The 15,152-nt window shown below is 44.2% G+C and overlaps 1 protein-coding gene across 1 annotated transcript in view; it reads left to right on the top strand.

Annotated features, from left to right (window-relative positions):
* LOC119963375 (WD repeat-containing protein 49-like) overlaps positions 1 to 14,943 on the top strand; it is a 138,262-nt gene extending 123,319 nt beyond the window's left edge. Inside the window, exons 24-27 of the mRNA XM_038792411.1 lie at positions 4,751 to 4,839; positions 7,559 to 7,704; positions 13,914 to 14,011; positions 14,117 to 14,943. Coding sequence (XP_038648339.1) covers positions 4,751 to 4,839; positions 7,559 to 7,704; positions 13,914 to 14,011; positions 14,117 to 14,276 — 493 coding nt within the window. The 3' untranslated portion in view covers positions 14,277 to 14,943. The remainder of the gene's footprint in view (positions 1 to 4,750; positions 4,840 to 7,558; positions 7,705 to 13,913; positions 14,012 to 14,116) is intronic.
* Positions 14,944 to 15,152: the final 209 nt, after the last annotated feature.

Raw genomic sequence — 15,152 nt, 5'->3', positions numbered from 1 at the left:
ATCATGTTGGGTAAATATGTGCTTTTACACATGAGAGAGGTGTGGAGAAATAGACTGACAGGGAGAGAAAAAGAGAGAGAGACCAATAGAGTGAGATGAAGAAAGAGATAGAGTGAGAGAGATGAAGGAGACTGACAAGGAAAAGTAAGAAAATAAATTGTGTGGCGTTGTAATCCTGCACGGCATTTACACTGTCACCGAATCCACCCCCCCCCCCCCCCCCCCCCCCCATTACCCAACATATCCAATATCAGGTGAGTCCATGTTTCTCCATTTGTTGCAGTGTCCAAGCAGTTGAGTGGCGAGTCTGTGAATGCTTGGGTCTGCACAAAGAATTTCTGGACAACTGCTGTTTCCGGATGGGAGAGGTTATAGTATTCAAATACTCATAATTGAATCACAGAATTTTTACCGTGCAGATGGAGGCCATTCAACCCTTTGTGCGCAATCTTGAACCTGCACTCATTGCCCACGGAATCGGTGAGGAGGGCGTATGGTTCTTGCCGGAGAGATCACTATTCCCAATTTTCCCTCCCCCCTCACTGGCAACGACACAAGATTCACAAAGGATGTGAATCTAAATTTAATAAATTTGAATATATCTCCCTGTTATTAGCAGCTCTGCCAAATGACACCGCCTAACTAAATATTCATACCTTGTGGATGTGACAATTGGTTTGGCTAGTCATGAGGCAGTCGAGAGGATCCCTCCAGGGGCACAGAGGTAGGTATAGCCACCAAGAGGGGGGGGGGGGGGTAGAGAGACATGCCTGGGGCACCGCTCCCGGCACAGGTTGGTACTGCCAGGTTGGCCCAGTGCCAACCTGAATCTGCTAACTTTGTGCCGTGTGCAGTGCTGGAATGGGACCATAGTTGAGGGGGCTGGGGGGAGTGCAGACACTTGTTGGGGGGGAGGTGCCGGCGAGGATTGTTTGGGGGTTCATTTGCATGTGTATTTTGGGGGGGGAAGAGCTCCCAACATCCTCATGATGGGGCTGGGGGCCATTAGGCTTCAGTACTGATCGGGGCACCATATTTAAAGGGTGTCCTGATCTCTTTGGAGCCAGTTCCTGGCTCTAGGCCCCCCTATACGAATGACAGCATAAATCACACCCGCTAATTTGTTTGGCAAAAGGCTCACGATTCCGTGCAAAAACTGGACTGTGTAACTAGAGAGTTTTCTGTCTGAGCCTGACACTTTGCCAAATACTGGTAAGATTCCACCCACTGTCCCCAGCTTTCCAAGCAAGTCACCTAGTGTCATTCCTTCACTTTCTCCCCATCACCCTGCACATTCTCTCTTTTCAGATAACAGTCTAAATCCCTCTTGAATACCTTGATTGAACTTGCTTCCTACACACTCAGGCAGTGCATTCCTGACCTTAACCACTCGCTGCCTCAAAACAAATCTCCTCCTGTCAGTTTTGCTTCTTCTACCTGCAATGATATGTATATAGCCAGGTTAGTGAAGAGTTAATTATTACATCTCTGTGTAATTGAAACACTAGAGGGCATCATCACTTCTCTGTCTATAAATCAGGCCCTGAGGGAATTCTGGGTATTAGTGTCAGAAGAAAGCATGATGATAGCAAGTAGGAGATGAGATTAGATAGAGTTAAAAATGAGGTTAGATCATAGTGTAGTTAGTGACTATTTAGATTATTTAGCACTGCTAGACAGATTCAATATTACTTAATTATTAACTGTAGCTCAGTAGAGTGTGCAAACTGCATTGAAACAATATTTTAATAATAAATTAATTTTGTTTCAATCTTTTGATTGGTGGATTCTTTGTCACCAACACATCAGATCATTCTGGAAGAAAAGACAAAGAACACATATTACCGCAAAGGGTAATATAACACTACTAATGCCTTTAATTGGTAGAAGTACACCAAGTCTAGATCATTAATATATGTCAGGAAGAGAGAGGGTCCCAACATAGACCCCTAGGGAACCCCATTGCAAGCCTTCCTCCAGTCCAAAACACATCCATTATACACTACACTCAATTTTCTGTCACTCAGGAAATTTTATATTGATGTTGTGTAGGCCAAGACCTTACTTGATCGACTTAGGTAGACATGATAAAGACATCTGAATTTAGTACAACTACTTTATTCAAAAGAGCTAGCTTAATTGGGATTTCTGAGAATATAGTACAGAGATGACTCAGACTCACTATGGAGATCTAGGTATGACCCGACTGGTGAGGTAGCTGGCCAGGCTTCAGTCACTCATCTCAGCGGTGCTGTCATACCTTTATTTGGACGGCACGGTAGCATAATGGTTAGCATGGTTGCTTCACAGCGCCAGGGTCCCAGGTTCCATTCCCGGATTGGGTCACTGTCTGTGCAGAGTCTGCAAATTCTCCCCGTGTCTGCGAGGATTTCCTCCGGGTGCTCCGGTTTCCTCCCACAAGTCCCGAAAGACCTGCTGTTAGGTAATTTGGACATTCTGAATTCTCCTTCCATGTATCCGAAATGGCGCCAGAGTGTGGCGACTCGGGGCTTTTCACAGTAAGTTCATTGCAGTGTTAATGTAAGCCTAGTTGTGACAATAAAAATTATTATTATCAAGAAAGTTATCTTCTTCTTTGAGCTCCTGAGTGCAGGGGGTGGGGGGGGGGGGGGGTTTGGCGGCGGGGGGGGGGGGGTGGTCTTTCCGCAATGGTTGTTCTTCTTCTCTGAGCTCCAAGCTCAGGGTTCCCCTTCTACAATGGTTGCTCTGAGCTCAGGGCCCTCCTTCTGCAATCTTCTCTGAGCTCTGAACTCAGGATCCTCCTTCTGTAAAGGTGGGTTCCCAGGTTGTAATGCTTTCCTATTCTCTTCTTGCATGTCCCAAGAGCCCTTCTCTTATACAGAGTCAGTAAAGTGATCAACCACCACATGCTAATAGAATGACCAACCGTAACATGCCTTTGTCAGGTTTCTGCTCTTCCTGATATATATTAATGATATATTCACCTGTCCCCCTGTTACTGCTGCTACTGTCCCTTTTATTCCATGAACTTTCCTCACAGGCCTGTTTGGCAGCTCTGTATCAGACCTTTTGGAAGTCCATGTGAGCCACAACAAAAGCATTGCCCTGTCTGTTATCTCTTCAAACAATTCCAACAAATTAGTTAAACACAATTTTCCCCTAACAAATCCATGCTTGCTTTCCTTAATTCATACACATTTTTACATATGACAAATAATTTTCTCCCCAATTATTGTTTCCAGAAGTTAGCCCACCGTCGAAGTTAAACCGAGTGGCATGTAGTTGCTGGGCTCCCCGAGCTCATAGCTGCCACCACCTCATCCCAGGCAGCACTGGCTGTCCTGTGGCTCAACCTATGTGACCCTCGGGGGGAACAGGACATACCTCCTGGCCTCCACTGCGTTTAGGAGCCACCCAGGTCAGAGTCCCTGAATCTTGGGGCCCATATCGTTGCCGCAATTATTGCGAGTTGGCTGGGGTTGGCAGAGCAAGTGCAGCTTAAGTGCTGCTTAACCTTGTTAGTGGGGGGCTGGTGAGTGCAGTCCCGGTGAATCAGCTGGTGAGCCTTCATTTGTGGCGAGAAGCCCGTGAGGCCTCGTTAAGTGGACCAATTAATGTTGAATTGCATTGCCAGCCTCGCTCGGCCGAGCGCCGTGAAGGTTGCAGCAATTCCCGCTCACTACCACACTTGGAATTATTTCCGGAGAATCATGTCCTTATGTTTTATGATGGCATGGTGGCACAGTGGTTAATACTGCTGCCTCACAATGCCAGGGTCCCGGTTAAATTCCGGCCTTGAGTGACTGTCTGTGTGGAGTTTGCACTTTCTCCCCTGCACTGTAGGAATTCTATGGTTCTATGACTTTTAAAGACTTTGATGAAACACTAAATGCTGAAAATAAGAGTATGGCAATTCTTTCTACAATATTTAGTTCAAGAATGTTTTCTAGACTCAGTTGTTTGTGGATATTTGTGGATTTATTCAAGAATCTGACCAGATATTTTCTGTAAGTAGTCAAGTAGCTGCCACTGCTTTTTCCTTGTAAAGCTCCATGAGATAATGTCAACAGCTTTTTGCCCGGATGTGCCACGCGATGTAGTGGTTAAATATATTGTAAGTGTCATGTGAAAGTACCTTTAAGAAATGGGTGTTTATAAATGGGTGTGTATATAAGTATCTGTAGTGAGAGTACCTTTAGGAAATGGGTGTTTATTACAGCAGTGATGTCAGAGAGTGGGTGGAGCTGGGCTGTCTGTCAGCTTTTTAGTTTCGTTTTAGGCTGTTTGCTGCAGGGTTTGTTTTAGCTGGATAACTGCAGTCACAGCCAGAAGGTGTATTAGAGTCTCTCTCTGTAATCTAAAGACTGTAAATCGACCCTGTTGATTTAAAACAAATAACAGTAGTGACTTTAACCTGATGTGCTTCTGGTAAAAGGTGTTTTGAGTCTTATGGATGTTAAAAGGAAAGTTTAAAGGATTACTTAGGGTTGTATTCTTTGGGGGTTGTGTATGAATTAATGGTTGCTAAGATATTCACTCTATGTTTTAAAAAGGTTAACTTGAGTTCATAGAATAAACATAGTTTTGCTTCTAAAAATACTTTTCCATTTCTGCTGTACCACACCTGTAGAGTGGGCCGTGTGCTCCCCATACCACAATCTATTAAAAGTTGTGGGTCAGGTGAACTCCATGATACACTTTGGGGTTCTCTAAACCCTGGCCATAACAAGCAATCAAACTCAGTTCTTCACTATTACTATGTTTACAGTATTACGCTGGTGGAGGAAAATCAATTGCTGCTCACATCCTCTGTGGATTGTACTGTAAAGCTTTGGAATGTCAAAGGAGAGTTTGTGGGTAGGTAACTGAAGGTCACAAGAACTGGATCTGTTTTGCTGCACACACATAGTCTTGCTTTCCTGTAAGGACTTAACTGGAAGACAAGCTCTTGATTAATCCTAAAAGGGATGAATGGCTTGAGGTTGGCATCTTGGTAGTTTCTTAATGGGTGTGAAATGTCATTTCAGAGGATTTCTGCTTAAAAAATATTTTACAGTGGGTTAGATTTATTGGCCTGTCTTTGCCATAGTTTTTGACTAATTTTTGCTTTGTATGAGGACAAGGGTGTTTAATTGGTACCCCATCCATTATCTTAAATATTCACTCTTTTCACCCAGTGTACCATTGCTACAACATGTATCATCTGCCAGATGTGCGCCAGCAACTCCCTTAAGGCTTCTTTGATAGTATCTTCCAAATCCTTGACCTCTTCTACCTAGAAGAGCAAGAGCAGCAAGAGCATGGAAACACCAGCACCTCCAAATTCCTTTTAAGCTACACACCATCCTGACTTTACTATATAGCATAATTCCTTCACTGTTTATTAGATAAAATTGTGGAACTGCCCATCTAACAGCACTGTGGGAGTATGTTACAAAGGATATGAAAGGGTCTGCTGGCAACTTCTGAAAGTGCATCAAAGTAGGAATAATGGGCATGCATCTCAGGAGCCATGTAAGATGTATCCAAGGATTCATAAAGTAACAAAGGTGAAAATTCTAGGAACTCCAGCATAAACCTTCCAGAAATCACTGAATGCTGGAGGAAGACAGATGGCACTTTTTGCAACAGAAGTGACCCAGTAAACTACAGAGTAGAGAGTTTTCATCTATTGTGGAAAAAAATATAGAAACCCCTACTATAGTTAAGGTCATGGAGCACCTGGATAAAAATCTTAAATTATATCCAATATGGGTTCATGAAGATCTTGCTGATCTAATTTACTGATTTCATTTGAATGTGTAACAAAGGAGCTTGATGGGGGTAACACAATGTGGTGACGTTGGATTTCAATAGGGTATCTAATACATTGCCTCTGGAAAGACTGAAAATAAAGAAAGTAGGTACAATCAATAAGAGTTGCCATGGAACCCACAGATTAATGATACAAAGATTGTCACCAGGCTGGAAGAATGTTTTCAGTGGGATCCCACCAGTGTCTATTATTGGACCTCTTTTGTTTAATACCTTTATAAATAACCTGGAGCTAGGAGTTAAAAGCACAATGATTAAAATTGCAGGTGATAAAGTTAGGAGAAGAAAAATCATGTCTCATTTATTTTCATTTTTGGGATCTGCCTCCGATTGAACGCTGATGAAACTCTATTTTTAGCTCAAGTTCCTGGTGAGATCAGAGATTCAAACATAACAAGGAACTTGAATTACCTACTGTTCAAATCCGTATCCATGCTTTTGTTATCTCTGGACTCAATTATTCCCTTGCTTTAATGGCTGGTCTCCCTTCTGGTATTCTCCGTTAATGAGCTCTTCCAAACCTCTGATACCCATATCCTAATGCACACCATGTGCCATTCAGCCATTGCCCCTGTGTTTGCTGATCTGCACGGGCTTAGAGTCTGGCATTGCCTCAATTTGTAAAAAAAAGTCTTAGTTTTCCAATCTCTCCAAGCCCTCATTCCTCCCTATTTCTATACTCATCTCCAGCTTTACAACCGTCTAAAAACTCTGCATTTCTCAAATTTGGCCTCCTGTACATGTATGGTTTGAATTGTCCTTGCATTGCGTTCAGCTCCCACTCCTGAATTTCTCCATCTCTCTCTCTCTCTCTTCCTTTAAGAAGGTCCTTAAAACCAAACTTTTGGTCACTTCCTTTAATATCTCCAATAAAAACATTGTGCTCCCTAAAAACAGAAGCAGAAAATACCCCCGTTAATTCTGTTTTTCTCCACTGATACTGCCTGATCTGTTGAGTATTTCCAGTATATGCTGCTTTTTCTTCATATTTCCAGCATCTGAATATTTTCTTTTGTAACAGCTGGCTGACTTAGCAAATTTATTTTTGGTGATGGGTGCTTGAGGAAGTTTTGGTCAGACTGTAGGTACTTTGCTTTTCAAAATAATGCAATGAAACCTTAAATATTCGTCCAATAGCACCTCAATTTAATTTAAACCAAAGAAGGGGGCTGGTTTAGTACAGGGCTAAATAGCTGGCTTTTAAAGCAGACCAAGGCAGTCCAGCAGCACGGTTCAATTCCCGTACCAGCCTCCCCAAACAGGTGCTGGAATGTGGCGACTAGGGGCTTTTCACAGTAACTTCATTTGAAGCCTACTTGTGACAATAAGCGATTTTCATTTCATTTTCATTTCATTTCATTTTAATTTCAAGAGTATTGCAGTCATGTCCACCTACCATTTGGCAGTTTGAGGAACCCATAAAGACAAGGCAGAATCTGTGGATGGATACAAAAACCAAACAGTATTGGACCAGAGATTACTTACAAATAGCCTAAACAACAACATGTAAACCAATGTAAGCATTGTCTTGGCATAGGTTGTATTGCCAAACCCCAACTGAATTTGAGTGCTACCAAGTAAACTAAACTGATAGTTGCTTATCAATCAGGTTTTTAAGCCTACTGTACATTGATGGTGCATCACACATTCCCATGGAGAAAGATTAATTTCCTGCCCTTTTTCTGTAGGACAGTGATGCCCATAAAGAGGCTGTAATTTGGATCATATTATCCTAGAATTTTAAAAAACGTTTTTCCTGTAGGTATTTTTGGCCAAAGTGAACTATGGAATATTCACAGCATTATATCAGAAAAAGATCAGGAGCACTCAGGAAAACCACTTCCAGCTTTAGTAATCAGCAAGGAATCCAAGCAAAGTGTGCAAAGTGACACTGGAACGAATGAAGAGGTAAGTGTGAATGTTTTGAACATAATTGAATTACAGTTATTAAACCTGGCCTGAAAACATATGCCCATTATTCAAATTATGTCACCAGTCAGGTAGGCTGGAGAACAAAGTATTTAGTTTCATGGAGGTGGAGAAAAAGAGGGGACAGTTTGTTCAGCTGGAACGAAGTACATGGAACCAACATGGGGAAATTCTTATAAGTATGGGGAGACAGGTTTGAGGGCTTTCAGGAAGTTGAATCCCCTAAAAGTAATATCAGGCTGGGAAACCCAACATCATTCCATCACTTCCAGGTTTCATCTGAGCAAGTTCAGGCACAAGACTGGAACTGTGCAGCTGTTGGGTAAGTCATTTAAATGATAGGTAATGAACTCTTGTTTTAGAAGGCTTTAGAAACCAGTGGGTAGCTAGTCTGCAACTTGCCAGGGTGCAAAAGAGGCAAGAACTTGTCGGTTACTGAAATTAACCTGTTGGAAAGACTTGTGAATGGCTCATTCTTACAGGATTTCATTAGCCAGGCAGAAATCACTACCTTCAAGGTCAGTTTCCACTTTCTGCTGTTACTTTCAAGTGGCTGCAGTACATTCAGCATCTGCAAGTCAACTTCCTCGCTGTCACCCTGCATTGCAATTGGCTGCAGTCACATGCTGCGCCACAGGACAGAGAGGATGAAAATGAAGCTCCAGCTCGAAGGAAGCTTTATCCACAGCACAGTATGTATAGATAGATGTGCACTTCCTCAATATGCCAGAGCAACAATGCCTCAATTGGCTCAGATCCTTAGTTGCTGTTGACATCTGCAGCCTCTTCGAACAAGGACCCTAATCAGAGAAGGGGACTGTCCATTCCCAGTGGCCATCAAGGTTACCACAGACTTGAATTTTATCTAATCCAGGTCCTCTCAGGGATTGGCTGTAGATGTCTCCCAAATTCCAGTCTGCTGCTCACAAGTGTGTCACCTCAGCTATCGATGCCCTCCATGTTTGTCAGTTCCATCAGCTTTGCCATTCAAACCCAGAGTTCATTTCACATAATTTCAGTGGCTGGATTTCCACAGGGAGTGATTGCCACAAGCATGCAATTAACCAAGGTTCAGCCCAGGCTGAATTGGAAGGACTTGCTCTTCCTTAATGGCCAGCTACGTGGTGACCACCACAAAGTAATCATGGAGGTTTGCATTAGATACCCAGGGAGCCGTCATGGCTCCTTTATTCTTTGTCAATCACTCATGCTGCAAGGTGCTCTGTCCACTAAATAGCCTCAGTGGCTGACCTCTGGGGGATAAGGGCTTCTCACTGAAGACCCAGCCAATGATTCCTGTCAAGATCCCCAACCTTTGAGCCAGAGGAGAGATATAACAAAAGTCTAATCCTCACCACAGCAATAATAGAGCTCTCCCTGTTGAAATTGATCCTTGCCCAATTAATTTTCTTAATTCCTGATTGCTCCTTGTTCTTTTTCATAACTAACCTAAACCTTATATTATCATCACTGTCCCCCAAACGTTGTCTTACTGTCAACTGATCTACCTGTCCCATCCCAGAAACAAATCCAGTAATGCCTCCTTTCCTGTTGGACTGGAAACATACCAATGTAGAAAATAGTCTGTGCCCGCAACCACTGGACAATTCTGTTAAAACGTTTGTGCCCACCCTGCTCAATAACCCTAATTTAAATAGTCAGCCATCACATTCACACCCTTTTCTCCTCATAAAGACTGATCAAACCATTCACTTCCAGGATGTGTGAGAGAATACAACAAAGTATTTAAAAAAAATAAATTTAGAATACCCAATTTTTTTTCCCAACTAAGGGGCAAGTTAGCGTGGCCAATCCACCTATCCTGCACATCTTTGGGTTGTGGGGGTGAGACCCACGCAGGCATGGGGAGAAATTGTAAATTCCACACGGACAGTGACCCGGGGCTGGGATCGAACCTGGGTCCTCAGCCTCTTGAGTCAGCAATGCTGACCACTGCGCCACCGTGCCACCTGAGAATACAACAAAGGAAAGGACATGAGATTGCGAAGTTTACAACACGTTATCCACTCATTAAAATGCCTCACCTGCAGGGGCAGACTCTGGGGAGGACGCAGCCAGTGTGGCTCTGTTTGAGGGAGATATAAAGATTGAAAAATGGGGGCACTTTGAGAAAAGTTCTCACTCCTCCTTCCCTCTCAGGGCCAACCTGCAATTCCCTGCTAGCCAAGAAGAGAGCACTTGGCCACAGTGAGGTGTTGAGCCGCTAGGGCCCAGTTACTTTGCAGAGGATGGAACAGAAGATGCAGGCCACTGACTGGGCCAACATTCACTTTGTGGCCTGATTCTGGATTATGATGGCCACTTCTGGCACATTTGGGGCGGTATTCCCACCCCCCCCCACGCCAGGTGGGAGAATCGCCGGGGCACCGTGCGAGTCGCGCCATGCCGTCCAAACACCCACACACGATTCTCCCACCCCCACCCCCCCAAAACCAGCGCCGCGAGAATCGTGCCGGGCTGCTCGGAGAATCGCAGCAAACGACGAGCGGCGATTCTCCAGCCCTGATGCGCCGAGCGGCCGCTCCGACACGACAGGTTCCTGCTGGCACCGTCCACCCCTGGTCGCTGCCGGCGGGAACTGTGCGGGAACGCTGGGGGGTGGGAGGGGGGCCCCTTCACCGGGGGGGGGGGGGGGGTGTGCTCCAATGGGGTGTGGCCCGCGATCGGGGCCCCCGGGCCTACCTGCTTCCGCGGCCGGCCCCAGAACACCGGCGCCATGTTGGTGAGGGGCCAGTGCGCGTAAGAAGTTCCCCGCGCATGTGCAGGATGGCACGGCTCAACTGCGCATGCGCAGGAATGAGCTGCCCCAACTGCGCATGCCCATTTGGCGCAGCTGGGGGGGCCAGAATAGGTTGTGCCCGGGCTCTGTTCACGCCATCGTGAAACGACGTGAGACTTAGTCCCGGGAGCGGAGAATCCCGTCCTTTGTGTTTCACCTTATCACAGAATCTTTACAGTGTAGAGGGAGGCCATTCCACCCATCGTGTCTACACCGACCCTCTGAAAGATCACCCTACATAGGTCCAGACCTCACCCTATCACTGTAACCCTATAACCCCACCTAATCTTTGGATACTAAGGGAAAATTTAGCATGGCCAATGCACCTATCCTGCACATCCTTGGACTGTGGGAGGAAACTGGAGCACCCCGAGGGCATACACAGTCACCCAAGGCCAGAATTGAACCCGGGTCCCTTGCGCTGTGAGGCAGCAGGGCTAACCACTGTGCTACCGTGCCGCCCTTGAGGTGGATATCAGTGCTAAGACCTGTGATGTCATAGCTCGCCTGCTAGAGACAGATCCTTGTAATCTTTCTCCACTGTCAATGCTGATAGGAGCAAACACATTACCTGTTACTGCTGCAGAATTTCCCTTTTAGTGGGTGACCCCCGTGGCTCAGCACCTGGGCCCAGCTAGGTTCTCCGTTGGGGACTCATCAATGAAAGGCAAGTTATTGCCTGTCAGTTTAAAAAAAAAATACAAGCTCAGCATAATGTATGTCATAAGAGCTTGGTTATTGTGAACACGGTTCAAACAGTGAATGTTATGGGCCAAAATAATAAATAAAAGCAAATTACTGCGGATGCTGGAATCTGAAATGAAAGAGAAAATGCTGGAAAATCTCAGCAAGTCTGGCAGCATCTGTAGGGAGAGAAAAGAGCTAATGTTTTGAGTCCAATGACTCTTTGTCAAAATGTTATGGACCAAGTGGCACTGCACTTAAATGCTCTCATCACATCTCCTGTCCATAAAACCTCTCTCCATCATAGATACTCAATGATAGACCCACCCTATTATCTTCCAGGTGTTCTCCTCCAATATTCAGGGTGACAATGGCAGGTGTGGGTCTTCTCATGGAAGAAGAAAAGGTAGAGAGATATGAGTGCGATAAGTGGCCTGTTTAGAGGATGAATGAATGTATTTGAAGAGGGCAGTTGTGAGGGATGGGTGTACAAGGACAGTAGGATGAGTGTGAGTGATGTTTATCAAGATGGAAATTTGAGGCGGCGGCTGCAAAGAAAGGAATGTGTAACTGCGAGTTGTGAAAGAGAATGCGAGGGAGGTGAGGGGGTAATGGCTGGTATGATCACTTTGCTCGATCTAATGAAGCCATTAAACCTTTTGTGACACCGTATCCAGGTTCTTATAAACAGCCACATACTTCAGGTACTGACAGCCTCAGCAACCCAGCCATGCCTGCTTTCTCCACCTGTCCTCAGGGATTGAAGAGGATTTCTCACACAAGCCTCATTGCTTTCACCATCATCTCCAGAGACATGTCTAAGAACTAGGCAGGGAGCCTTTTGATGTTTAGCTCCCATCTTGCATTGGGGAGGAAATTCTTCAAGACTTTCTTCTATTATTGTCACCCCTGCCAGGGGCCCATTTATTAGAGATCAATAAATGACAGATACAGCTTGTCATCCTACCCATCCTCCCTAATTGGTCATAGAATGGGCTGCTAATGCTGTAATTCACTTCAGGTGCCTCATTTCCTTTTTTTTGCTATGTTTTTCTTAAGTTATAGAAAACCCACCCTGCCCCAAACAAAACTAGCACAAAAAGACCCACCCCACCCCAATATTCCGACATTGTGCTAAAGAAAGAAGCCAAAAACCACCTCAGCATAGGGCAAGACCAGAACATATGAATGTGATTGGCCGGGCCCTTCCCACACCACTCACACTGTCCTCCACGTCTACTTTATACATACCTTTTAGCATCTTGTATACCTCAATCTTCTAAACTCTAGCGAGTATAGGCCTAAACTGTTCGATCTCTCAGAGTCGCTACCACCACTGGATTGCCTGAGTATTTCCCTGGAGAGAACAGAAGTGGTGCCGTCACCAGTGCCTTGAACCCTGACCCTTGATGTGAATTAGACTGCATCTTAACCCAAATTTCCTCTTGGCCCCCGTACTCGCCCAGCACCTTCTCGCCATTCACTGCCCAGTAGTAATAAATCAAATTCGGCAGAGCCAAACCACCCGACTGCCGACTCTTCTGAAGCACCGTTTTCCGAATTCTGGCTACCTTGCCCGCCCAGATAAACGATGTGATCAACCGCTCCACTTCCAGAAAAAATGCTTTCGGCAAAAACACCGGCAGGCATGGGAATAAAAATAAAAACAGCGGTAAAATTTTCATCTTTATCGATTGAACCCGGCCAACCAACGACAGAGGGAGACTATCCCACCTCTGTAAATCCACCTTGACCCTCTCCACCAGGCTCAAGAACATCAATTTACGGAGCTGGGAAAACTGCCACATTACAACAGAGTTCTAACCTGCTAATGGTTCCACTGTTTGGCAGGAACTAAATGCTGAAAATATAGCTCATGTTCCTGGGTTCTGCCCTGGACACCTTTTCATCTCATGTTTTTCCTTGAGTAACTAATTAAATGTAATCCTAAAAAATGCATAATTAAAAGGAGCACACAATGTGTCATGGGAAGTTATTAAAATTGACATCTGCAATATCCTGCAATTGAAGCAGTAATGGAAAGAAGACAGCAACAAATTCAATTATCCAACCAGTAACGTTGGTGGGAAGGACTAAAGGAAACTATTTTTTAAATGGAGGGGGGACTAGAACAGTCAGGATCAGATGGTCATGGTATTTCATGGTAATGAACTGTTTTGACTTCTCTTCTCCTTACCACATCTCTCACACTCAACCATGCCATACCATCTGGTGGGTTCTCACTCTGTTGAATTTTGGTTTTGCATTTAAAAGATAGGATTGGTATTGGTTCTACAAAACGTGCTTTCTATAATATTACATGAAAGAAATGCTGACACACAATGTACTACTTCAATCAATTTATACCAATACCAAATTGTAAAAGCTTGTTGAAATAGATTAGATTCCATTGTAGAATAAAACTACCATTGAAACCAAACATCCATAGAGGATTTATGCAACACACAAAAGATGCAGCTAAGCAACTTAAATCTTGATCTCAGCCACTCAAACAGCTGCATAATGCATTGATCTCTTCTTCTGGAACTGCAATTCCCCCTCATTTCCAACAATGTGGCTATGAACAGTAACCTTAGAGAGCAAATTTTCATATCATATTTTAGTAATTGTATACATCATTAGGTATTGCTAATTGCACACTGATTTCTGTACCTGACTGAAACAATGGTTTTATCTGATCTAGATTAAAAGTAAGGCTGAAGATGCACTGTCCCTGCTCAAAATGAAATGTCAAGAAGTTACAAAGGAATTAGAACAGCTAGATTCAGTTGTGAAAATAAGGTAATTGTATACAAACACCATTCTCTTCCTAGAAGTATCACAAGAAATATGACCATTGTGAATTTCCCTCATTGTGTAAATGATTTTAGCTGATTTTTCTTTTAGGTTACAGCAGCAAAGGCTGAAGCACATTGAAAACCAACAAATTTATGGAAAATTGACAGCTTATCGATCACTGCATTGCCACGAGTTGGCTGACATTTCCATGAACATCCGCAAGCCTGAAATAGCAGCCGAGTTCAATGACCCATTCGACTTCATTTAGGAGTTCTGAAACACCAGAGTGGGATATGCCGCTCTCTTAAGCTGCATTTGTATAAGTACCCAATTATCTTTTTCCAATGAAGGGGCAATTTATCGTGACCGATCCACCTATACTCTACGCTTCTTTGTGTTGTGGGGGTGAGACCCATGTAGACATGTGTGCAAAGTCCACACGGACAGTGACCTGGGGCCAGGATCGAGCCCGGGTCCTCAGTGGCGTGAGGCAGCAGTGCTAACCACTGCCCCACCGTGCCGACCCCTAAGCAGCATTTGTAAGCTGCAAAAGTCCTCTTTGGTTTTAAATAACTGTAGTTTCCTAGATTTACTGTTTGAATAATTTAGATTTTTAGATGGAGTCTTAAATCATTATAGATAAAACAAGGCAATTTATTTTTATAATTTTAAATGTTTTGTAACAGTTAGAATTATGACCATTGTCACAAAATTCTAATCACTTCAATTTGTCCAACTTTTCTCCTGTCAGAGTTTTGTTTTAGTGGTTTCCATTCTAAGATATCTTCACTTTCCCTTAGTTTTTAGTTTGTCTATTCTAAAAGACAACTTTTATGAAATGTATGTCAGCGCTAGATAGTCTCTCATATCGATTCATTCTGTTTTGTTCAGCATATCTTCACACCTACAATGTTTTTCTGCCTTTGGGGAATGGGGCTTGGGGTGTGTGGGTGGCGGGGGTGGGGGTTGGTGGGGGGGGGGGGGGGAGGATTCCCAAGCTCATTAGTAATCTGTTGAAAGCTTCTTCTGTGGCCAGCAAATCAGAGGTAGGGATGGTCACCTGTGCCACAAGACCGCCATGGAACCTGTAAGCATGGTTCCTATTTAGCACCATTACTTCCCAATATCTAGTGCAAACCAGGTA

Source organism: Scyliorhinus canicula, chromosome 3 (genome assembly GCF_902713615.1).
Source record: "Scyliorhinus canicula chromosome 3, sScyCan1.1, whole genome shotgun sequence".
In the NCBI taxonomy this organism is placed as follows: domain Eukaryota; kingdom Metazoa; phylum Chordata; class Chondrichthyes; order Carcharhiniformes; family Scyliorhinidae; genus Scyliorhinus; species Scyliorhinus canicula.
The sequence above is the reverse complement of the archived record's forward strand: the minus strand, read 5'-3'. Positions and strand labels throughout refer to the sequence as shown.